The following is a 25,705-nucleotide window of genomic DNA, read 5'->3' on the forward strand; positions in this document are numbered from 1 at the left end:
GATCTGACATTTACTTTGGCGACTAGAATACCTCACCTTTGTTACAGGAGTGATTTGAAAGCTTCTTCCCTTCACCACCCTATTAATGTCTTTTCTCTGTATTTTTCTTAAGCTTATGCCTTACACCTTTTCAAGTCACAGCAAAAAGCCAAGTACCATCTGTAGGAAGAGATTTCACAGGCGGTTTCCAGTTTAAGCCAAAACTACTTTATTAGATTAAAAATGCACTACTCCTCCTTTGTAAAAATGATCATATAAAGCTTACAAGAAGAGAGAGCTGTTAAAAACTGTTTCAGATGAAAACAGATAAAAAGCTTTTGCTAAATAGGAAGCACTGCATTTGTGTTACACTTCTTCCCCTAGTGAATCATAAAGTAAAAAGCATACGCATTTCAAAAGTATGCTGGAAATAAAAGCACTTTACTTTTGGCACCCTGGACTTATTGCAGACCACCTCAGTCATGCCCACAAGACTGAGCCTCAACACACTTCAATCCTTTCCGGTAATAAGGAGTCAGCATGTCCTATGCAAAATGCTATACACTGTGCAACGCAATACAGGACCTGCCAACCTCACCTTCCATCCGAATCCACACTTCACATGTGCTGCAGTTCATGTAGAAGGCATTTACAAAGATACATTAATTTTACAGATAATGCTCCAACTTTTCAACCCCTTCACGCACACTTTGATGATAGTCTAAAATCTCACAAGGAGGGCTGAGGCTGAAAGCCTACAGGCTTCTTTTATGGAAAAGTCTGAAGACTACTGTAAATTCTTAATTTTTGAAGCTTGCTTTTTGCCAAATGTTTTTGCTCCTGCAGGCTATGTTCTTCCAGTTCAGTTACACCCTGCTTTGTGGATAGGTTTAATCATCAAAGTACAATACAATGATTCACCTTCCTATTGTTTTGATGGGTTTCCCCTATAGCAGTAGTAACAATTCCAAACTGCTTTCAAAATATATATATATACACTCTACAGAACAAGCAATTTCTGCACACTCCTTCACAGCAAAAGTTTGACCGATATAAGGAGAGCTATTACAACTTTAAAATGGTCCTGCTCCTCTTTCGGAAAGTCAAGCAATTATTCATTGTGTCAGTGAATCTATCTAACTTTGTTACAGTAATGAGATGCGTTTGTATATGCATTTCTGGAATACTGACTTGCCAGCTTATGAATTCTAAGCAGACTTTAAGTTAAAAGTAAAGTATTAAGAGTAATAGATTCATCACACCTTTTATAATTGTATCCTTTCCTAAGGAAACACTTTTTAGTTTAAGACTCCTTTTTTAGAGCTAGAGGAGCGTTTATGTAAGTCCATTCTTTGTTTAACTCCACTTTCATTTTCCTCTCCTCTCCTTTCTAGATCGAAACCAAGCCCTCCTAACAGTACTATAAATTCATTTATGCAGTTGGCTTTCAGCTTACTCTGTACAAACATTTTATCCCTATCTCTAGAAAGTGGCAGGTCTTGATCTCTCTGCCAGCCAAAAAAAATGCTGAAGAAACAGTTAATGTTGCTGGTGCTACCTTGTTTCCAACCTCTTTCCCCTTCAATGGAAATGGAAAAATGACAAATATACAAAATGGCAGGAAAAGGAAATATTACTCTCATTTCTTACAGAAACCTTGACGTATTGCCTATGTTCTAGCTAGTTCCCGATTAGTCCAGATACAACACCTAGATGATGTTTATATTTTACCTGTGTTATACATCACACCAAGGTCTTGCCAAATGCTTGTGTCAAGGATGGAATGGTTCATGCCTATTAGTAACAGGAAAAGCAACAAACATTAGATGCAACCCTCTTAAACAGATTTGTGCAACAGAGATTCCTAGGTAACAGGCATTGACACGTCCTTGCTGCTGCTACGAGTGAGGCATCAGAGAAAGCGCTATAGGATTAACTGCCAGGACTTACACTGGCAGCCTCCCTAGACTACTAAGGCACAAAGGAGAGCCAAAAGGCAGATGAGCTTAAGAGCACGTTGAGGCAACGGCTGGAGGCTGTACGAAGTACAGTAGGTTCCAGCCAAATAGGAGAAAACAGACCAGGGAGTGAATAAGGCAAACTCAGAATACAGTAGCTATTGACATCTCAGTGGACTGAAGCAAATCAGCCCAATTGGGTTCACAGTGTTGATTCTCCCAATATTAAGGTAACCAAGTGAGCAGAAACCATGCAAACTGGCTGGTGCTGGCTTAGTGGCCCAATGAGGTTGACACAACCAAAGCTAATCAAAATCCTGTAGAAACAACAAGAAGAAGGGAAGCTAGCACAGACCATAGGGATCTCTACAGCTTTGTACCCACTTGAGTAAGAGCAGAATCAGAGGGCCAGCAAACTCACTTCCAACCAGCAAGAACTGTGAAAAAAGTGGCAAAAAAGCCAGAGAAGAAACAGACCCGTGGAACAGTTCCTTTGACCTTGTATTAATTCCGCCTCTTCGCATTTTCTCAGACCTGAGAGAAGAGGAAGCCATTCTGAAAAGAAAAGATGACTTTGAACACAAGCAGTAAGATTAATGTCAACACCTTTTCAAAAGTAGAAAGTTAAATACAGCTACCGGAGACTGCAGCTACACAACTTCCATATAAACCACACTGTCAGAGAAGGGGAAGTTGTATGGAAAAACTCAAGGCAGACTAAACTGCAGGAAATCTGTGCAAAAAGCACAGGGACAAGTTATTTGCTTTCTCCAGGTATTTTCAGATCTATTGCCTACACCTCCAAATTCCCTTTTTGCAAGGAACAGGTAATGAGAACTGCATGATTCCACCCTAACTGCTTTTTCTTCTCAGACATGTAACTGAAAGAAGTATATCAAGCTCAGTTAGGTTTTATAGCCTTCTCAGGAGACTAAGAGCCTCCTTGGGTTATAGGGATATTGTGAAAGAAAAAAAAACCTACAGAAATAAAAGTTCATAATGTCAGTGACTAATCTCCCTTCCCACTGATCTTTTTCCTCCAATAATACTTAACATTGCAGTCACTATCAAGACTCCTTTTCGCAGGTACCCTCTAACAAGCAACTCAGCCTCCTTCCAGTCCCTGGAAGACTGACCTTGCTAGAATGATCCCGTCCACAGGTAACAGCAGAAGTGCTTTCATTTTACTTTTGTCCAGAGTAACAAAGAAAGCAGTCCTTTATTTTGAGACTGGATTCTCAGAGAGCTTGAAAATTATCTATCAATCAAAGCTTCAAAAAAAAAAAAAAAAAAAAATCTTATTTTTTCTTCTTTGTCATCATTATAATATTTAAGCTGAGACGCAGGCGTTACCGAAGTCCCTTCCTTTTTTCACCTATGCAAAAGGCAGCCACAAACTTAAATGGACAATGACATGAAAAAAGCTCTTCAGAACACAAGCACACGCATTGCTTCATTTCATAGCTGCTGTGACCTAACACAATATGAGTGCCACATAAAATGCCACATTTTATGCTCAATTATCTTTAGCACCCAAAAAATATTTAGCAAATAAACAATTCTTTGTTCAGATGGGAGCGAAAGGGATAGTCAGCTTTAAATGAAAATTTTCCATAGAATTCAACACGTCTTGGCAAGGGCTAGATAATTAGCACTGCTACGAATGGTCTGCTGCTTGTATTTTTAAAAAGTAATTCTCATTCTTTTGCTACAGACCTATTACTATTCAAACTTGACCTGTGCAGAATGAATCTTCACCAAACAAGTACCTCTACACCCATGCATTCTTACAGATTAGAAGCTGCCTTATCCAGTAAACAAATCTTGAGATTTACAAGATGAGGTTTGCATTTTATGTCTTGAATTCTGTAGGCTCCTTCCTTACACAAGTAACTTTACTACAGATATTACTTCTTTCCTGATAAAGCTCACTGCTGTGTAAATATATTATAGCTGTAAAAGTCAAACTACAGAAAGATTGCATACTTACAAATACTGATTAAAATGGCAAAGAAACAAAAGCTTTTTAAATAGGTCTTAATGGATAAGACCATATTTGCACATACTGATTTGTGGAAAACAGAATGATGAGAGCTGCAACTCTGATTTTAAATATCCATAATTAAACAGCTATTTTTTCCCCTCTGTCAGAGCCCTGAGACAAAATTTATTTTTGGCATAAGGCCACTGAAAACAATGAGCTTGGTTCAATTAAGCTGGTCCAGTACATATTAAATGAAAAGACATTATGAAACATTTGTATCATAGATTAAAAAAAAAAATCACACAGAAAACTTGGGATATATTGAGAGAAGAGAGAAATAAGATCACTTGGGCTAGCTTGTAAACTAGCAGAGCTTCAGTTACTCAAAATAGAGCGGACTGCCCAGAACTGGTTTTGGCACTTAGTTTTTATTTGCCTTACTTGGACACTGTAGATGTTCTCCTGAACAAGATACTAAGCACTAGAAAAAGAGGGTATCTCTAGTTAATCTGCACATTTATTAGCAAAAAAAAAAAAAATCCCAGAACATTTGGAAGAGTTGCAATAGTACATGAAGTCCAGACTCATAAAATAAAAGCTAACTGAACTCTATCTGAAAGCTCAGCTATTCCAAGAGAACATGTCTGACAAGAAGCCCTTACAGTAAATCCTAAAGGTAGTTCCTTAGGATATCACATCAAGACTAGCAAATATTCCAGGTGTGCTCAACTAGCTGAACAACAGCAGAAAGGAAATAAATTAGAAGTTATTGTCTCACCTGTATGTCAGGTATGCTCTCAAGTGGGCATAGAATGACTGCAAGGACTATAACACAGCTCAGCTGAGAGCTTTGTGAAGAGATGAGAATCTCAAATTTCATTGCAAGAGGCTGTCTCTAGTCTTTGTTACCATTTTCATCTCACACTCTACCTCACATTTATGAGAGGACATCCCAGAAACATCAGCAAAACTCTGATTATACTTTTAAAAGTCCCTCTTCTAAAAACTTTTTTTGCCCGGTAGCCTGGAAAAGCCTTGGGGCAGACAGTTATTAGCCGAGGCAAACATCTGCCTCTTTAGCACTGTTACAACATTTTGCCTTACTCCCCCAGCCCTAGACCAACTTTTGTCATTTGTCTTACAGTGTAATGAATGTCTTGAAGATAGTACTACACTTCTGTTTTATGCTTGCACAGCATCTTGTACTGACACTCCTGGTTCATGATTAAGGCAAAATGTTGATAATAAAAGACTGAAAAAATGAATGAAGCACAGCTTCTGGAGTCACTTCAGCTGAAAGCTGTTAGGGTAAACTCTTAGGTCACCATCAGCAATTGGTCTACAAATGAGGTAATGATCTCTCTGCAAAGTAACCCCATGTGTAAGAGCAAGTCATCCATGTTTTCAACATTTGGCTCAAGAAAACATAGACTGCATTAGCCTAATTTTGTACTGCCATTCAAAATATATCATCATCTATATCCAAGAAAAATAAGTACAAGCTGAGAAATTAATTCTGATACACTTAAAAATCTTATTCTTACAGAGGGAGGGATGACTAGACCTTGTAATTGAGACCTCTGAGTCAAAGCCATCTTTGATACAACTTTATTCAAGATGCTGGCCTGACGTGCCGCCACTGCCTACTAGTCATGTCCACAGTAACATTCCCAAAGAAAGCTCGACAGCTTGGTACAATATTTTAAGATCTTTCTTTTACAACAGATAAGGTATTGAAATGAGATTAATTGAAAGAAAGAGAACATGAACAAAGTTATAAATCACATTGTCTTCAGCAACAAGTGCTTTAATAGTTGACTGTCTCTGAACAGTCTTCTAGAAGTTTTATTATTCCTTATTAACCTAAAGTTTTAACCTAATTTTATTAGCATTGTACTTCACTATGCTTAGTCACTTCAAATTATATTGCAGAGGACTATTAAGAAGTGTTTCGGAGATCCTGCTTTTCCTAAAAAAGCTCTGCTTACTGCAAAATCAATTTCAATCACTAGTATTTTCTCTTAAGAGCTTACTTCATGCTGGAAGGTGTTAGGGCATGTTTTTAATTCAGTGATACCAGAAAGTCATTTACCTACTACTGTATCTGAAAAGCTGACAAAAACATAGTTGTGTATCTTTGCTGTTGAGCATGTTTGACAGCATTTTAAATAAGAATAATTAAATGCATTAACTGCTTAGACATATAAAGCACTAAAAAAAAGTATTTTAAGGACCTATTTCTGATTCTTTTTCATACTTTTAGACTGATTGTACAACAAAGATTTTGCTTGTTTTCTGCCTGAAAACTGGCAGGAATACTTAGAAAGGGCATGTAGATATTAATCTTACTCATTGCAATAGACTTAAATTGACAAAGTCCCTTTATTGGCAATGAAACATGGCAAGGAACTAACAAAACTCTGACTGCTTAACAGATGTGATTTCCAACAGGTATGAAGGAAAATTGGGGTAAACAATTAAAAACCTGCTGTCAGTTACATCTGCATCAATCAGGAATAATTTCACTAACATATTGCATGAATTTATAAAAATTACTTCAAAACGTAGCACAACTATTTCAAAAAGCCTTGAAAATACTTGCTTTATAGAAGTCATTTCCACACAGATTCCACTGCAGTAAGAACACTCAGAAGAACAGTTCTTGGTATTGTTGAAGAAAAAACTTTATAAAAAGAAAAGAAACTCTCACAGCTTCCCACATTGCCTAATCTTTTAATCTTTGAGAAGATTAGAGCTTGTAAGTACCACCTGATCAGGATGATGAAATTCTACTAGTGCAATTGATTATAAAAAGTGCAAAGCAGAACCAAGCCTTTCATATTTATGAAAAGTCTAAACCCCTCTGCTATTAAAGCCTTTTCAAAAGATTTCTTCTCAGTTGCACAGGAAGGTTCTAAATCCTTAAAATTTTAATCAAGAGAATAGCAAAAGCAGTAGAAAGACACTGGCTGACAAATCAAGAACCCATGTTTTAACTGTTTTTGTTAGAAGTCTGTTAGATGTTGAATTAAAATAAACATGCTTAAAACATATTACACTAACTACTTCCGTGAATTCATTATGGCATATGTGCTACAAAATCCGGACCACAGAGATTAGAATATTGTACAGTCTTAATTTACATCACAACATAACAAAGATTTTTTTTTTTTTAACTACTGACTGTACATCGGTTGGACACTTAATTTAGGCTACAGATTTTACAGAGGACTCTCTTACTACAGTTGAGTGGGCTAACAATTTCAGCATCCCAATTGCAGAAAATCTATTACAACACCAAAAAATGAAGAATTATGAACATTTTAAAAGCCTGCGATCCCTTACTAATCTGTTTAAACATTAATTAGGAGCAGCAAGAGAAAATCTGTGTTTATATCATAAAATCATCAGACTGACAGATCATAAAGTCATTGCTTCTGTATACCAACTTGGAATTTAAAACACATTTACTAATTCATAGTCATGAACCTTGATACAACACTTAACAGCTTAATCCTTTAATTTCTCACGTCACTTTTACTTAGTTATGAGGTGTTGTGGGTTGGATCCCTTGCGAGCAAGGATCTAAAGGGTCAGCTTTTAACAGAAAGGTTTGCCAAGAGGCTAAAACAGAAAGGCAGCCAAGAGAGATACCGATCATCCGTTCAGACACGGAAAGCCGTTACACTGAATACAGATGCACTTGCACCCCAGCGTACTTTGCAAAAGCTAATCACAGTCGGGCAGACAAATGGCACAAAGCAGCTTCGGAGCAGAGGTGTACGGCAATTTAAAAAAACCCCCACGTCTCTCTGAGAGGCGCGGGAGGGTGTCTGTTTTCTGGCCGAAGGATGCCCAAAGCCCAACAGGTTCAACTAGGCACGTCCACCTCCAGCGAGGCACAGGCGCGGCCGGGACCTGCACACTTACCCCACTCGCCAGCTCCGCGCCCAGGCAGAGGAGCACCAGCACCAGCACCCTGCAGGGAGGCAAAGGGACAGAGTCACCCGCCGGGCGGGGGGCACCGCGGGGAGGGGGCCGCCGCGCCTCGGCACTCACCCTGCGCGCCCCGCGGCCGGCGGGGCAGGGGCGCAGCCGCGGCCCATGCTTCAGGCAGCCTGCAGGGAAGGCGAGAGGACACAGCCCGGTTACGCGCCGCTGCTCCCACGCGGGCACCGGCTCCGCGCCGCCGGAGGAAGAGGAGGGCCCGCCGCCGTCACTCAGGGCGGGCAGGCCCCCTGCGCGGTCGCGGGCCGGGCACGGCGGGGGCCGCCGCCGCTCACCTCCGCGGTGCGGCCGCTTCGCCGGCTCCTTCCCCCGCTGCGACGGCGGCCCAAGGGTGCCTCGCGCTGGGGGAGCGGCCGGGCTGGCCTCGCCGGCGCTGCCCGTTCGGGGTTGGTCACCGCTCGCTTCCCGCCGTTTCCCCGCGGCGCCCTGGCCCCCTCAGGGCGCCCGCCGCCTTCCACTCCCCACGCCGGTGCGCGCCACGCCGTGCCACAGCACGCCCGGGCAGAAGGTTTGCGCGGTCTCCGACGAGGCGTCGCACCTGAGCGGAGCCGGGCGGGACGGGACTGAACGGGGCGAGCCGCGCCGGGCGCCCCTCACAGCCCCACGCCCGCCCGCCCCTCCTGAGGTGCGACCCGGCACTGCCAACAGCTCCTCCAGCCCTCACACACCGAGGTGCCTCCGCCGGAGAAAATAGTCCGGGGTCCAGCGGCTGCCCGCCCGGTGGAGGTGCGGGGCGGGGAGAGGCAGGCGCCCGCCCTTCGAGCCGACAAAACCCCGGCGCCCAGAGGGAAGGGTGGCGGCAGGGAATCGCAGCCCCCTCGGAGTGGGGCGGCAGCGCGCCCGTCCCCGCACACCACACGCGCACACCCTCCGCCGCCGGCCACCCGCCCGCCCACGGTGCGGATGAATACCGTGGGGCAAGTAGTCCCGGGAGGACTTGAGCCGGGAGAAGCGGGCGAGTGCGGCAGAGGGGCGGGCGCTGGTGCTGGCGTCGGGGCGGCCGGCGGGAGCCGCCTGGAGGGAGCCGCGCTGCTCCGCCGGGCTATGCCCGCGCCGCAGGGCCAGCTCCAGAGCTCCTGAGCGGGCAGGATGGAGCCGCGGTGGCGGAGCCGCAGCCTGGCTGCCGGCTGCCTGGTGCTGCTGCTGGGGTGCTGGGGGCCGGAGGAGGCGGCGGCGGCGGTGAGTGCGGGGCGCCCTCCTTGTTCTCCTCAGGCGCTGCCTGGCGCCGCTGTCCCTGCCGGGCGCGGCGGCAGTGCAGAGCCTCGCGGGGAGCTTTCGAGCCCCTTCAGAAGTGGGGTGGCTGAGGGCGGGTTCCCCGGTGGCCGCCGGCCGCGCCGGGGCTGAGGGGGCCGCAGCGGGCCGCGGCCCCTGACAGGAGCCCGGCGGCGCGCTCCGCCGCGGGGCCGGCGGGCGGGGGTCGGCGGCGCGCGGCCGGGCCGCGCGCGGAGGGGTCTGTCGCCTCGCTGCCCTCAGGTGTCGGGGCTCCTGGTCGGGCCCTTCCCGGGCAGTGCCCTCCCCGGACAAAGGCTCCTCGGCGCTGCCGGCGTCGGACCGGCTCCCCGCGGTACCCGCGTGCCGTTGGCACGTCAGGGTTCGCTGGCGGCTGCGGGGAGGCAGGAGGGAGCGAGAGGGCGAGGCGGGGGAAGCCCGGGCGAGCTTTGTGTGTGCTCTGAACCCGCTGTTCCTCCAGGACAAAGGAGGAAAAATCCCCCCTGCTTCTCCCCCCTCTGCCTCCCCAAAGGACCTTCGTGAAGAGGTGTCTGAGCTCTTCCCGGTGAGCCTTCACCTGCATCTGTAAGTCACACCGGGAGGTGGCAGGGAGTTGGAGGCTTGCGGGCAGGGTTTGCCGGAGGACTGTGCCTCAGACTGTGACTTGGTTTTCCTGAGGGTTCTATTTCTGCTTTCCAAAAACCCAAGTTGAGATGCCAGCGGAGATGGTAGATGCGTGCAGTGTTGCAGAGGGTGCACAGTAGGTGGCCTGGAGAGGAGTTTTGTTTTCCCTCTTTGGGAGAGGGATGCTATCCCAGTTTCTCTGGAGTGGCTGGGCCTTGAAACAGAGGAGGGAGAGGTGATCACTAGCTTCCTGTTTCGAGGTACTTGACTAAGAACTTCAGCTGTTAACAAGTGTTGAAATTAACTAAAAGGCTCATACTTTAACATGGGTTGATTTCAGATTTTTACAATCCCTTCCTCTGGCTGTTAACTTTTTAAGTTCACTTGGAAGGGAAAATGACTCCAGATTTCTGTTGCTTAGGATTACTCTCTAATTGAAAAATCATAGTATGTTAATGGTAGTAGGTGTAGAATACCTTTCTGCTATTTCCCCCCTCCAATTTCATAGTTAGAGCTGACAAAATCTTATTTGTCTTGAACTCTCCTTTGAAGTGCATTCCTTTACAGTGAAACTTTGTAGACCTTTCATCTGCCCTTCCAAAAAGCAAAGACCAACCATAACATATTCCCTTGCTCTTCTATTCCTCCTTTATACCATGCCCAGGTGTGTACCTAAGTGTAAGTGATACTAGTGTGCCACCAGTGCTTACTGATTTGGAGAACTGCTTGTCCCCATATTATCTGTAATACTAGTTCTGCTGCTGTTAAGTACCACTTCATCCCAGACTACCTCCCATAACTTTCACCCCCAAAGAAGGATCCGGTCAGTCCCACCTACAGGACTTCACTGTTTTAGCAGGTGGGGAGGTTTGTGTGCATAAATATGTCCCCTTTCTTTCTTCAGGAAAGCACCCAAGCAGAGCTTTGTGTGTGCGATTGGTGGGAATCTGTGGGGTCCGGGATGGGGGCTGTGCTGAGCTGAGGTAGTCCTTGGGAGAATAGGTAGGTAGTCCGTGAGAGAAATGAAGAAAGGAGAAAAGACAATGGTGGAGTTCCTCATTCTTAACACCACCTTGTGCTACAGCCTCTCTTTAGGATGAGTCGCCCTGGGGATTTACTATCCCACAGTGAGATAAGATTAACTGAAGACCCAAGGGCTGGTGGGGGGAAGAGAGGGAGACACCTCTGTTCCAACCTACGGAACTCCCGCTGACATTTTGTCAGACAGCTCTAATGGTTTCTCATACTTTGGTGTTCTGATGTCCTTGAATATCCTGTGACGATAGCTCTAAACAATGCTGATCCTAATTAATGAGGATCAGCATTTTACTTTTCTCAGTGTCAGAAAGGGTTGAATTAACACTGAAGCAGCATGCTTGATACACGCTGTCTTTTCTGTGAGTTTTGTTTTGGGGCCTTGTGCCAGAATCCTCCCAGTATAAATGTGGTGGGATGAGTTCAAGTCATTCTGGTGTACTATTAAAATAATATCTGAAATTGTTATTCAACCTCATAATACACATTTCAAATGCAAAAGTCATACCTTCTTTGCTCCAGATTGTTCAAATAGCATATATGGCTATGTGATCAGTTACAAGGTGACAGAAAGTAGTTGAGTCATCTGTCAATGTGGGCATCACAGGGAAATCCCAATGACTTACCAAAAAAAAAAAAATTGCCAAAACCTCATTGTCAAGTAAGGATGAATTTCATTGTTCAGATTTTGTGGCTGGGTTTCCATAGCCCGTTGTCTAAACTTCGTGAGTAGTATATGGATCATGCTACGCACTCTTGTGCAGACTCATTTTTGATGTAGAGTGAAGTGTGTAACTACTGATGAACAGTGTAAAACTAGCTGGGAGCCTGAGAATGGTCTTTCTTTAGAGTGGGAGAATGAATGATGTGGCAGATAGTGTCTCCAGCGCATGAAGTGATTTTAAGTTACACTATAGAAAAAGGTGCTTATGTGTTGTATGCTTTCATCAGAGGGTATGAGTTCTAATAATGTCTATTAAGGGACAATATTACTGCTTAAGTGCCCTGGTGGTTTTAATATAAATCTACATACATGTATATAAGCCAATTAGCTCTTCCTATAAGCAGAATTTTTTTCCTCTCCTAGCAGGTTTACACTTGTGCTGTGTTATAGGAAAGTGATTGCAAGTTGTGACTGGGAAAGCTATTTAATTAAAAAACAGAGACAGACTAGAGTCTTGAATTGTGCTAATCTATGGGACTTGCTTGAAGTTGGTGAATGACTGTTGGTTTAGATTGAAAAAAATTTCCCTCGTAGTTAAGGCCTAGGTTTTTAGAATGTAAATAGACTTTGTCAGCCCAAAAATTATTAAAAATGAAGTAACTTCTGCAATGTCTTCTTTTCTTTGCCTTCTGTTACAACTCCAGTTTGACTGAAACTGTAAGGATGTAGGTTCAAGTATGGTAAGGCAGGCTGTCAAGATGGATGTTACTCATGTTTAAGAAAGTAACTTATTTGTGAAAGTTCTCTAAGTTTAATTGTAATTAATGACATGGTAGCATGTATTTATATACATGGTAACCTCTGAAAGGAAAAAAAATCTCAATGTACTTCATAATTTACAAATTAACCATATTGTCATCTGTGTTTCTCTTGTTTGCCCAACTATTTTATCATGGTAGTGGTTGTTACCATTATTTCCCATTTCATAACTGGCTGTGGCTCTTTCTAGTTACGAAAGCTAGGTCTGTAAAAGCAGAAAGAGGCGGATGCTGGCTTTTAGGATTCAAAAAGTATTTCATCCTGAAATTCTGTAGATGTGTCTTGATTAGTCATGCACAAGTCTCTCTCAGTTTTGTAACATCAAGGCTCAAGCCCTCCTGCTTGCAGCTTGTCATTTGTCATGTGTTTTGCTTTTGGCCTTTCATGGCTCTTAGTTAAAAATATATAGTAAAGGCTGTATCTCAGTCTGTGTTCTGACGCATACTGAAATACAAACAAATCAAAGGAATCCTGAATGAAACCTAATGTAAGAAGCATTTGGATCATAATAGGATCTCTTGCAGCTATGCATAAAAAATCGTTATGTATCTTATTCAGTTTTTCCATGTGAGGAAAATAGACTGATAGTTCAGTGGAAACTCCTAGGCTTTAATTTTCCTGGTCATGAATGAATAGATCTGATCTACTCACTGAAAGCAATTATCTAAGTCACTTACCCTTTTTTAAAGTAGAAAGGGAAATTTTCCTAGGTCAAAATGTTAGTTAATTTATTTAACAGCAAATGTAAATTTACATGGTGATCTTTTTCTACTGTGAATAAGCAATAATGCTTGCTGTAATGCAACTAGTTGCTGTTGGTTTTACTAGAACTTGCGGAAACTTTTCTATATTACAGAACAACTGCTATCAGTAAGAACCTCCCAACAAACCTAATATGCATTTTTTCTATCTGGGACAAAGTGCAGTAAGGCGTCTGTTCTGCGTATATAGCAAAGATGTATTGTGCATTTTTACCTTTCATTCACTTAGATTAAAATGCTTCCTTGTCTAATTGCATTGATTGTGTAAACTCTCCACTGATATCACCACATAACAAGATATCTAGATAACACTAACTTATACGTTCTAGGAATAGTATTACGCAAGTGTCCTGAATGGAAAGCAGCCTCTGCCAGTAATGATAATACCAGACAAATTGCTTTGAATGAAGACACTTTTTGCTTATCTGTTTCTTAAGGCTGTATGGACTCAGTAATGTTTAAAACCACTGGGGTGCTTTTAAGTTCTTGCTATTTGCAGTGTTTGGCTATATGATGTTGACTGCGGACTTGTCCATGCTGTAAACCATCTCTTCTCAAGAGTACCTAAAATAAAACTTGTTCAAAAAATATAGTGCTGGTACAGTTTTAAGGATCCTTAAGCAGCATCCTTTACCCTCCTGTGAAAGATTAGCAACGCAATTAAACCTTATTAAATATCACTGGTACAGTGCAGCTTCTGAAAAAGGAAATGTGCTGAGCATCCTGATTATGTAATAGCTAAGTGTGTGGTATGTAGAGGAAAAGCATCAATGTAATGGGAAATTATCAACACAATAAACATAGCTGAGTTGAAGAGGGAAGGGTCCTATTATAAAAAAAGAATTCTGATGCTTATTTAAAACAACTGCTTTGCAATTGTCTTAAGTCTTTCTAGCAGAGTTTAAGTCTTGCATGGAGAGCTTGTGAGGAGATTAAAGAAGCAAAAACTGGGGGATGTGATCTTAATTTTAGGAGAGATAGATATTGGGCAATTAGATAATTGCAAAGCTATGTTGTAAATGAAATGTTTTAGCTTAAACTTGTTAATGCTTTAGTCTCCCTCTAAAAGGCAGGATACTTAAACTGTAATGTATTAATTGACATATCTTTAGTATGCTTGAAAAAGACACTGATTTTCTGTGACTCTCACTTACGAAACCCTGCATCTCTGTTGCCTTGATTTCAGTGGGAGGCTGGACTAAATAACCTCCGCAGGCCAGTTCCAGCCTGAATTATCCTATAAGCCTAAAATAACGTAAGAGTACAGTTACGCTCCTAGGTTTACTTTCTGTTAGACAACTTACATATCCTGTAGTCAAAAATCAATCATAATTGTGTAGTTAAATTGTGAGTTGGAAGGCTCATAGTTACTTAAATGCTTTTTTTAGTTGCAATTAGTCAAGAAGCTATCTCTTAAGCTGTCAGCACAGCAGTATTCAGAATTTTAGTTTTGTATTCTCCTTTTGTGGAGGGTGTCCTGTGTAGTCTGTGTCTGTATACGTACTATTCTGTTATAATGTAATATAAGAAAAGTAAATTGTAGTGGCAATATTGACAGAGAGGTTTTTTCCAGCTGTTTGTGGAACAACAAAGAATTGTGTGTTTTAGGAGTCAGAAAGACAGAAGAACTCTAAAGCTATGGATTTCAGCTGACTTGAAGGCGATAGCCTTCAAGGCTCTTGGTTATTGCAGCTCTGTTGGATTTCTTTCTTTGTCTCCTTCACCAATTTGGAGGGGAAAGAAAATAGTTTAGTCTCATCTGTATTTTGTTTCTTTTACCTAATCTCTACAGAGAATTAAAATGTCAGAGTTGAATTTAAATCTTGTCTCTCTCCTGGCACTGTAAAAGGCATCTGTGTGCAACACATTTAAACTAGAACCAAAAGTAAAACAGCTTTTATCTACAAATCGGTTCTTTTTATTGAGACATATAGCTAGACCTGCGAAACTGTCCTGCTGTAGTCTAATATGACCCCACTGTATGCTAGATAAGCTTTGCTATTGCAGCTCTGCTGAAACCCCTGCTTTCCCTCCTCTTAACTTTCCCTGAGATAAGCAAAGCTCTATTCACTTCCCTGGCTGAAAACAGGCTAGTAAGTCTTTTGGCCAGTGTCTGTATCTGTCAGGACTTTCTGCTGAAATATATTAAACATGTTGGAAAGTGTGTTTATTCTAGGACTGACTTTAGCTGTTACCAATGTGAATCCTAGTTTTAAAGCACACCATTAATTTGGAGAAAGATATCTATGCTGTACTGCTTCCTAGGGAATTTGGATGCTTTTAGAAGCCAGACTTGTACAACCCTTAGTTGCAGCTGAGGTGTATGTATGTGGTAGACACTCCTTCTCTAGAAGGAACAGTGAGCATGGATGAAGTCCTTGGTTTGTGTTAAAATGCTTCACTAGTATGAAACTGAGACTTCCATCTCTTTCCCTCTCTTGCTCTACTGTAATAGTTGTGTCTCTCGCCTCCTTGTTTTGTATTTGGAGATGTAGTTATGGTAGATGAGATCACCTTATTGGCTCTGGTAGGAGAACTTGAAGGCTGACTGGTCCATATGGGCCTCTTCCACGAGGTTAAGGTAAGACTCTGCTGATTGCTTCAGACTCACTTGAAAGCCATGGCAAATAATCAGCAGAACTATATTGGAATGGCTTCATTTAAGAGCCTGAGAGTGTAGAGCAGTTAATGAGAACGGTAAAGCTTGCTAGAGGTCCTTCAGCTCCAAGTGTTTCAGGAACTGCTGCTCTAAGTGACATAAGTTTATAATATCTTTTTAGTATTTTCATATAGAAAATTAAGCAGAACTACACAGACTTTCCTTTCTAGCTTAACTTTCAGTTTGACTGTCTCTTTGTGTGGTTATTGGGCTAGACAAAAAAATACAAAACCTTAATGTGCTAAACATAAAATTTGGCTTTATTTGGCAATCATAGTGATAAAGTGAAGCAACTGCCAACATTTGTACTGAGAAAAAGGCTGTGAGCTTTGAATATCAACACTGTGTGGGCTTTTTTTGTTTTTGATAGACTCCTGTTTCTGCTTAAAGTCTTTCAGGAACTTCAAGTACCTTAGAGGATTGGCAGCATTGAGTGGAAGGGCAGAAGCTTGTAATGGTGTCAGAGATGTTGCATTTTGCATTTTACATTTTATAACCAGAGTTACCTGTATGCCATCTTTCACTAGTGGTTATATGGCTGGGAAGTCAAAGCCTTCTGTTCATCTTGTAGCACCCTCTCAAATACAAATTAGGTTTCGTATACACAGTCATGTGCACTGATAATATGCACTGGTGTCTTGTATTTAATATAATCAAGTGCGATCTGGATCCTTCTGTGAACAGGAGGAAATAAGATAACTGAGTTTCTCTTGTAACTCAAAACTTAAGAAAAATCCCTGAGCACTTGATAACAATCATGGGTTTTGAGTGATGCTTCAAGTCATTAGTAAGGTGTTTGGAATAATTGGTTGCCAGGGTTTCATTTGCAACTTCTGATCTGGGAAGGCCATCTCCTTCTACCCTTTGCCTGCTTAAGAGCCTCGGGAACTCTTGAAGGGTGCTGGTTTTCTTCCTTGTCTATGATCCTATAGGCTGGCAATGTTTTTTCCCTGTTATCAATTCCTTCATGCTGTTCTTATAGTAGGAGTTTTCTACTTTTCTGTCTTAATCTAGAAAGATGTCACTTATGCTTCTTAATTTGTATACTAGCATAAACAGTGTGATGTGAGAATGCTGACTTGGAATCCAGAACTACTTAAAAGACTGTTGTGGTTTAACCCCAGCTGGCAACTAAGCACCTCACAGTTGCTTGCTCACTCCCCCCCTGCCCCAGCAGGATGGGGGAGAGAATCGGAAAAGTAAAAGTGAGAAAGCTCATGGGTTGAGAATAAGAATAGCTTAATAAATGAAATAAAATAATAATGATAATAAAAATAGTAATGAAAAGGAAAATAACAAGAACAAAATAAACCCCGGGAAAGACAAGTGATGCAAATGAAAACAATTGTTCACCACCCTCTGACCGATGCCCAGCCTGTCCCCAAGCAGCGGTCTCCCAGCCAGCTTTCTCCCTGGTTTTTATGCTGAGCATGACATCATATAGTATGCGATATCCCTTTGGTCAGTCGGGGTCAGCTGTCCCGGCTGTGTCCCCTCCCAACACCTTGTGCACCCCCGGCCTGCTCGCTGATGGGGTGGGGTGAGAAGCAGAAAAGGCCTTGAGGCTGTGTAAGCGCTGCTTAGCAGCAAGAAAACATCCCTGTATTATCAACACTGTTTTCAGCACAAATCCAACACAGTCCCATACCAGCTACCATGAAGAAAATTAACTCTATCCCAGCCAAAACCAGCACAAAGACCAGTGCCAGATACATTTTTATTTTTTTTGTTCAGGTGTGTCTTACTATTTTAATAACTACCTGTTGCTAAACAAATTAACTTAATATTAAACACTTTCTGGCAGTATTTCTCATCTCCGTGTGTTGAAACAGGTTCTGAGTCCATATATTTCACCTCTCTCCTAAACACGGTTTTCTTTGCTATTTTCCTGGTAGTCATACTCTTGTCCTTTCCCTATTCTTTTTTATCAAGCTAGGGAAATTAAGAGTGATGATTTTGATGTTGTAGACTGGACTTCTTGGTATTTCTCCAGTGCTCTGAAAAATGTAAAAAAATTACAGTATTTTCAGAATAGGTAATTTTATTACTGTTCATTCCAGTTCCTAGCCTCTCTAACGCCTGCATTCTGGGTGAAAATATAACAAGCATTAGTTATTAATTACATAAAGATGTCAAGCTTAAGCAACCATTAATTCAACAGTTGCATTTGATTATTTTTTTGGCTTCACCTTGTTAGCAATGAAGGCTAATGTTCCTTCATTAAGGAAGAAATACATTCACAACTCATGAAGAAGAGACTATCTAACATCAGTCTGTGTCTACTAAATACAGTATTGATTCTTCAGAAGCAAACCTTTCTCTTTATGCACTTAAATCCTGCAGGTGTCCGATAGAGAGCAAGAAAATGACCCCCCTGGGCAATGAACTGCACTCTTTCTACACCTTGAATTAAAGTAGCAATTACTAAAAACCGCAATTAAATGGCTTTACTTAAAGCAATGAAAACTAGCGTGACCTGCAGGCAAGGCTAGACAAGCCTTCAACTCCCAGAAAATTTGATTTCCTGACAAAAAATGCCACTGCAAAACAATGTTTGGGTGAAGGAGCTTATGAACTCAGTTTAAAAATCTTTTTAAAATAATCCTTTTTATGGGGCAGTGATTTTTATTGAGTCAGCTTACTTTGAACCAATCTGTTATACAGAATGACAGCGGAATCCATTGTTTCTGAAAGGCAAAGTAACTTCTAGCTGTCATTTAGAAAATATGAATTGACTTAATCGGAAAAAATACTTATCCTGAATTAATTTAAGAACACTTCTCTTGTATATTGAACCTTAAAGGGCAAAGGTGTTCAGAAGGAAAAGGAGGTTTCTTCACTGGACTGAAAAATGAGAATTTATATCGGACTCCTTGTATCTCTTTTCATCCAGTCACTGTGTAGTTAGACATGAGGACAAAATCTTGAGGGTTCTGCAAAACCATTAGTTTTTTTAATTCTTAAGTCATTAAATATTTAAAAGAACAAGGAGAAAATCTAGAGATGATGAGAAAAGTTGCAAGGCTCAAGTGTGTTTTGCTTTGATAGTCAGCTTAACTTCCAATATTCATTCGGCCCTTTCTTATAGGGGAAAGTAGTGCCATGAAGATCTCTAGAAGCCTGTACCCAGAATCTGCCCAGGCAAACAGTGAAAACATCGATACAAAAGTTGGCATTTGTGTGGGTGGGGGGTTTTTTGTATTTTTGACTGAAGGGAAAGTGTATATGTAGTGTCATTTAGTGTTTGATCCAGAATGCTTATGGAAACTTCTTGGCAATAGAATTGGTCACACTCTTCCACACATGCATGCACACACACAAAAATCTTGAAAGTATTTTTTCTGTTCTAAAAGCTTTCAAACTCTTAAAGCAATAGTAGTAACAAAGTGTTAAAACATTTATGTCTAAAGTATGAATTTTTGTATCCTATGTGAACCTAGAAAATTCCTTAACTTTAGGCTTGAATGAGAAAATGCTTGTTGACATGTCTAGTCACGCTCAGAAAATGTGTATTTTTAGAACATCAATGTGCTGTACCCAAGAGTGAGAATTATTAAAAAGCTCTCTTTAAAGAAACTTGAATTGCTAATATACTACAGAAGTAATTGTGGAGGAACAGCACAGTCAGTCATGGCAGTGACGGACATAGTATTACTTTTTTTTTTCTTCTTTTTAAACAGCCAGACTAAGCAAATGTGTTTAACATCAATAAGATGATGGATCACTGTGAATGTATTGTCCTAAATGTCATTGTAAGCTTTTCAGTGACTTTCTTGTCTTGATGGCAGAAAAGAGTATGTTGATAATTTTGGTAGAAGATTATTTAAACTAGCAAGGAAGCCCTTAAGCTTTTTGGTGGTGCTCAGGAGTGTTCCAGAGACAAACTCTGTCATCAAACACTGATCCTGAAATGAAATAAATACTGTATTATTGCCAGTTGCTAAAAGGGTTCAGAGGACAAATACAGAAGGTGGATGTTTAAAGTGTAAAGATGAATTTCTGAATGCTAATAGTTAAAAACTGATAATGAAGTCTGGAAAAATATTCTTCAGTCGTGCAAGATTTTGCTGCACTTGAACAGCAGTTTTCAGTGGTCATCATAAATATGCTGCCTAAGAAGCTTCAGTTACTTGCCTGAGAACACTGTCATGCTGTCTCCTGGGAGAAGAAAACTCCTGTCCAAACCAGTGCGTATATTCAAAATGCTGTAATCTTTGGACAAATTTCTCTAGCTTTTTGGCTCTCCGCTTCAGACCAAGCATTTTATTTCACGATTCATACTGTAATTACAGATACTGATCGAATATTTGATGAATTTGATGTTCAAAATGTGAGCTACAGTTGTACCTTGGTACTTCCCTTGGTACTGATTCTGTATTCCATTCAGCTTTGCAGAGCTGCAGAATTCTAGTAACTTTCCTGTCTTCTCCTATGCTTGACTGGAGAGAGTAGGCATAGAAAAATGTGTTGGGTTTATGTAGCAAGGTTCTGGTAGTGGGGGGGGCTGCAGGGGTGGCTTCTGTGAGAAGATGCCGGCAGCTTCCCCATGTCTGATAGAGCCAATGCCAGCTGGCTCCAAGATGGACCCACCACTGGCCAAGGCTGAGCCCATCAGTGACAGTAGTAGCCCCTCTGGGATAATATATTTAAGAAGGCGGGGGTGGGGGGGACGGACACGGACGACCCAAACTGCTGCACAACAGCAGCTGGGAGAGAGGAGTGAGAATATGTGAGAGGAACAGCCCTGCAGATCCCAAGGTCAGTGAAGAAGGAGGGGAGGAGGTGCTCCGGGTGCTGGAGCAGAGATTCCCCTGCAGCCCGTGGTGAAGACCATGGTGAGGCAGGCTGTGCCCCTGCAGCCATGGGGGTCCACAGTGGAGCAGATATCCACCTGCAGCCTGTGGAGGACCCCATGCTGGAGCATGTGGATGCCCAAAGGAGGCTGTGACTCCATGGGAGGCCTGTGCTGGAGCAGGCTCCTGGCAGGACCTGTGACCGCATTGGGGACCTACACTGGAGCAGTCCATTCATGAAGAACTGCACCATGTGGAAAAGACCCATGTTAGAGAAGTTCATGGAGGACTGTCTCCTGTGGGAGGGACCCCACGCTGGAGCAGGGGGAAAGAGTGAGGAGGAAGGAGCAGAAGAGACAATGTGTGATTACTGACTGCAACCCCCATTCCCCATCCCCCTGCGCTGCTCAGGGGGAGGAGGTAGAGAAATTGGGTGTGAATTTGAGCCCAGGAAGAAGGGAGGGGTTTTAAGATTTGTATTTATTTCTCATTATCCTACTCTGATTTGATTGGTAATAAATTAAATTAATTTCCACAAGTCAGGTCTGTTTTGCCTGTGATGGTAATTGGTGAGTGATCTCTCTCTGTCCTTATCTTGTCCCATGGGCCTTTAGTTACCTTTTCTCCCCCTGCCCAGCTGAGGAGGGGGAGTGATAGAGTGGTTTTAGTGGGCACCTGGCATCCAGCCAGTTAACCTACCACAGAACCAGTGTTGGATTTAACTCTCAATACTTCTACTTAAATGTAGGGAACAAAATTTCAAAGTGCTAAGATTCCAAGCTTGTCATTTATCGTAGAATCACAGAAAGACTTACACTGGAAGTATAATCCTCTTCCTCTGGAGGCTAGATTAGGTGACCTCGCTCAAAGCAAAGCTGTCTTCAAAGTTCTCTATTTGTTTTTCTGATAGTTGCAGACTGAAAGGACATTGCCACAGTATCTTCTATTCCAAACCTTGCTTGTTGTAGGAATACAGTTAAAACTTTGTGGAAATGTTCCACATGGCGTGCTTGTAATTAACCTATTGGTTACTGCAGGATGCAGAGCATATATCGCAGACTTGCAGCAGGTTATTTTCTTGGCACATGTTCAGCTCCAAATAGCATTTGTGGGAGTTGGTATACTCCCTAAAACAGGGTGCCTCAGGGAACACTTTCCCTTAGAGAAAGTGACTTTCTGTTTTGGAATGTGTACAAATGCCAGGGGCTGTTTCTTACTCCTGCCAAGCTTCAGACTGAACTGCATCTTGGTTTTAATAATACTTAAGGGCTATTTCCTATGAATGGATCTCCTCACTTTAATTATTGTTCTAGGGTGTTGGAACCATGTGTGCTCTCTCCTTGCCTACTCCCACTTTTTTTAAACTGACAGTATTTTAGTGAAACATTGCAAGGAAGACACCTTTCTGACATCCTCAGGCCTGGTCAGAGAATCACCCTAACAAGATACTTCAGGTTAGATATTGTTAACTGGCTACTGAGTAACCTCCAGGGAATGAATAAAATCAATTGCTGGAGAAAGCAGTAACTACGTTTACATGTGTCAAAGCCAGGAGAAGCTTAATGCTACTGCTGAAGACTTCCTCCCTTTGCCAAAACAAATAGTACTCAACTATTTACACAGCATCCATTGAAAGTGACGCTTTGCTCGCAAGTTTTAAGTGGATCATATCCCTCTATTTTGAAAAAGGAATATTTGGGTTATACATTTTAATTTGTGTCTTTAGTAAAGCACTATCTGGTACCTTTTTTTATTTACTCATATTCTACTGAAATGTTTTTATTACCAAACCTCTTGGGAAGAATATTCTGTTGTGACTGTTTCTTAAAAAAAAATAAAAATCTTTCAATGGTCTAGGGGGGCAATAGAGACAAAATACAGAAGAAATTATTATAAAGGCTTAGACATCAGCTTCTGTTTGAAACAAAAATATAAAGTGTATTTCCTTTCCCTCTGCACACCCTTCCTCTAGCACTGATCAGATTTATTTTGCCTTTCCTACTACTGATGCAATGTTAATACCTAAAAAAACTTGTTGGGTTTTCAACGATTTTTGTAAAGATCTTATCTGCGGTCCTTTTAGCTAGTTATTTGGCATGGGCTCAAATTTTTTTTTAATGTAGCAAGTCTCTGACAAGTGTGACTTAATTCCCAGGGTGTGCTTTCTGTTTAGTGATGATCAGTGCAAACAAAATGTAGTGATTCTCAGGATAATGTAATGTATAACCGCTAGATCTAACTTCTCTAGTGTAAGGGAATGAAATCTATTTCTTCTAATCAAGTTTGAGTATCTAATTCCAAGATCTGTGTGTGCTAGATAGAATGATCTATTAGCACTAGCCTGCAGCTGTCTCTTCCAGCATTTTAAAGCCAATAAAATACAGTCAGGCCCCCTTTTGCTTTGCCCCTGTGAAATAGCCTGTGGGAAATTACTATTGTAATCCTCTATATTGCTTTAAGGTCACTTTTTCATAGCAAGGTGCACCTTGCTATGAAGCACCTCATTTGAAGTGACAGGTGGTGTAAGGAGTCCTTGAGCTATTGCTAGCACATAGCCAGTGCATTAGTAAATGAACTCAAGAGGCTAATGCTGAGGGCTACTCGTTACCTGCTGAAGTTGAGCATGTGAGTTCCTGAACAGGCCTCTGAGAGCTCCTGCTCAATATCCAACTTTTATTGGCTTTAGGGATTTCTGAACCCATGTGGATAAAAGAAGAAAAGGGCCTCCCAACTTATTAGGTCCTGATGCTCTATTCTTTTGGAAGTGCCTCTGACTTACAGGGTTAGGACAATTGCTTTGTCTTCATTGCTCCCTTGTTTAACTTGGCCCTCTTCAGTGCCACTTACTTTTTCAACTTTGATTACCTGAGGCTGGCGAGTAGCTTTTTTTGGTAGTATTGAGCAATACAGAGAAAGCGCTGCCCATAGTGCTGTCTTCAGGTATTAAAACATGCACACAGAGTATGCTGATGCTACAGGCATAAAGAAATGATAAAACAGCTTTAACTAGAAGAACCTTGGAGCTATGATACTTGGTCCAAGAACTGAAGGAGAATGGAGTTGATAATCGCCTCCACCACAAAAAAATCCCCCAGACACCCACCAAGCCTTAAGTGAGTTAGGTCTTGTTCTGACAGTTAAGAGGGTGTGTACTTCTTCAGATAACATCTCAATGCGATACCACTGCGCACAGCCTCTATTCTTTTTAGCATGTATACTTGCTTAATCTTTGGTAGTTATTTAGTGCTTTCAGTAGTTTTAAAATAGACCACAGTAGGGTTGGATTAGCCTGAAATACTGTTCTATTTTGTCTCTCCTTTCTCAGAGGAAGAAGTGGATTTCTGTTCTTGTGTGGTCTGCTTCATGCACTTGACACATGAAGGTGCAGTTGTTAGTGACAAATGACTGATATCCATTAAAAAGACTCAGGAATTGAGGCTTCCTCTGTTGCACATTATATGGATGAAGGTGAGGAACGGGACGTTTTCTGGGATGTTAGTCTGGAGCCTGTATCTTTATTCCGTTTCCTTAACCAGGAAAGGATTAAAAACAGACTGCTGGAATGAGTGGTGTTATGATTGTATAATACTTGGCTTGCAAGCACATCTGAGGCTTACAGGCCTAGCTGACAGTTAGGTCTAGGTTTGTGTTACATTTGGACATGGTTAAAGAAAGTGGCAACATCTAACACCTGTTGCTTGGGAAGGGTCCTAAATGACTAGTAAATCTTAACCTGTAATGAGTACCATATGGCACTTCTTACTTGCAGCTGGAAAAAATCAGGAAGCCTCAAGAGGCTAGTGATTAGAGACTTATGTGTAAAATTCAAGTAAAACTGAGACTTCCTGAAAAAGGAAAGTGCTTTACTGTATACTGCCACTGACTGAATGTCAGGTACTTAATGCTTGTGTCACACATTTCTGCAACTAACACTAGCAGTGAAACTGGACAGGCAGAGATGGCAGCATGCTTAAAACAAACCATTCCTCTAATTTGCTATGTACTTGTTTAACGAGTTCGGTTATGGTCTGTATAAAAGCTAGAGGATGGCTTGCATTCCACGTTCAGCCTTTAGAACTGAAATGAGCAGTACTGCAGTGTAGACAGCTTGCAGAGGTGGTATAAAACTTGTCCATCCCCAAAGCCTCCCATTCCAAAACTGAAAAGCCAACCAGAGTTACTTTGTTTAGGGTGTTTCTCTATTAATGCTGTACATTTAGAGGTTCCTGCAGATGTTCCACTGCCTACTGAAGAGGGAAGTGTGGTGTTTGGCATCTGTCAGTTCATGAACTTGGAGACGAAGTGGGCTAGAAGACCACAGAGTAGTTTACATTCTATCTTTAGTGCTCTTTGCTTGCACTATTTACCAGGAGGTGTACTTGCCAAATCTAAACATAGGTGCTTTTTAAGATGCTGCCTCTGGATGGCAGCATAAAGGTAGTACTTAACCTGAGTTGCTATTAAAGGAAACTTTTGGAAATTCATGCAGCATGATGTGGAATTGTTTGGAAATTTGTGTTCATTAGGACAGGAGTAAAAGTACTTTACTTCTCAGGTCTCTTCAATTTTAGCTTTGAAATGCTTGTGAGAAGGGCAGTGGAGCTTGATATGATTATTTTGCTTTCTTTGTGTCCCACCCAGTAAAATATACTATACTGAAGCCCATTCTTTGTCTTGTAAGGCTAACAGACCACAGAAATGTGAGAGTTTTCAGAATTGGTGAGAAGTGTTCATGTCCTTTTCCTTGCCTACAGTTGAGCTCAAGGCTGGCAGCACTCATTAAAGCAGAGTGGCAACAATCATATTTGAAGATTTGTAGAAAATGAGAATGAGCTACTGTGAGTTGTAAGGGCTAACTCTGTTCCTTGTACTGCCTGCTTAAAGTTTCTTCATGTCCTGAAGAGTTCTCAGTCTCCCCCCTTTTAAAGCCAAGTATGGAGAAAGGGAGCAACATCTGGGATAGCAGGGAAGTTGACTGGATGCCCAGCGGGGCTCTTGCAGTTTCTGTCCTCTTCTCTGGTTCAGGAATCGGGTACAGAAAGATTCTGTCAGGCTGCAGTACGTCCTGTTCCAGAGGGATAACTTCTGTGTGTATTTGCTTGTTGCTTTCATCTTAGTTGTTAAAAAAGGGAGATGGGAACCCCTAACTTCTGGGATGTTAAAAACTGTTTCTGTCTAAGCTTCTTCCTGCTGACTTGCAGCCCCTCTGGGG

The 25,705-nt window shown here is 41.9% G+C and overlaps 1 protein-coding gene across 1 annotated transcript in view; it reads left to right on the plus strand.

Moving 5' to 3' along the window:
• The first annotated feature begins 15,598 nt into the window (after positions 1 to 15,598).
• Positions 15,599 to 25,705, plus strand: part of COL4A5 (collagen type IV alpha 5 chain) — an 81,669-nt gene continuing 71,562 nt past the window's right edge. Inside the window, exon 1 of the mRNA XM_059824582.1 lies at positions 15,599 to 15,622. Coding sequence (XP_059680565.1) covers positions 15,599 to 15,622 — 24 coding nt within the window. The remainder of the gene's footprint in view (positions 15,623 to 25,705) is intronic.

Source organism: Gavia stellata, chromosome 14 (assembly GCF_030936135.1).
Source record: "Gavia stellata isolate bGavSte3 chromosome 14, bGavSte3.hap2, whole genome shotgun sequence".
In the NCBI taxonomy this organism is placed as follows: domain Eukaryota; kingdom Metazoa; phylum Chordata; class Aves; order Gaviiformes; family Gaviidae; genus Gavia; species Gavia stellata.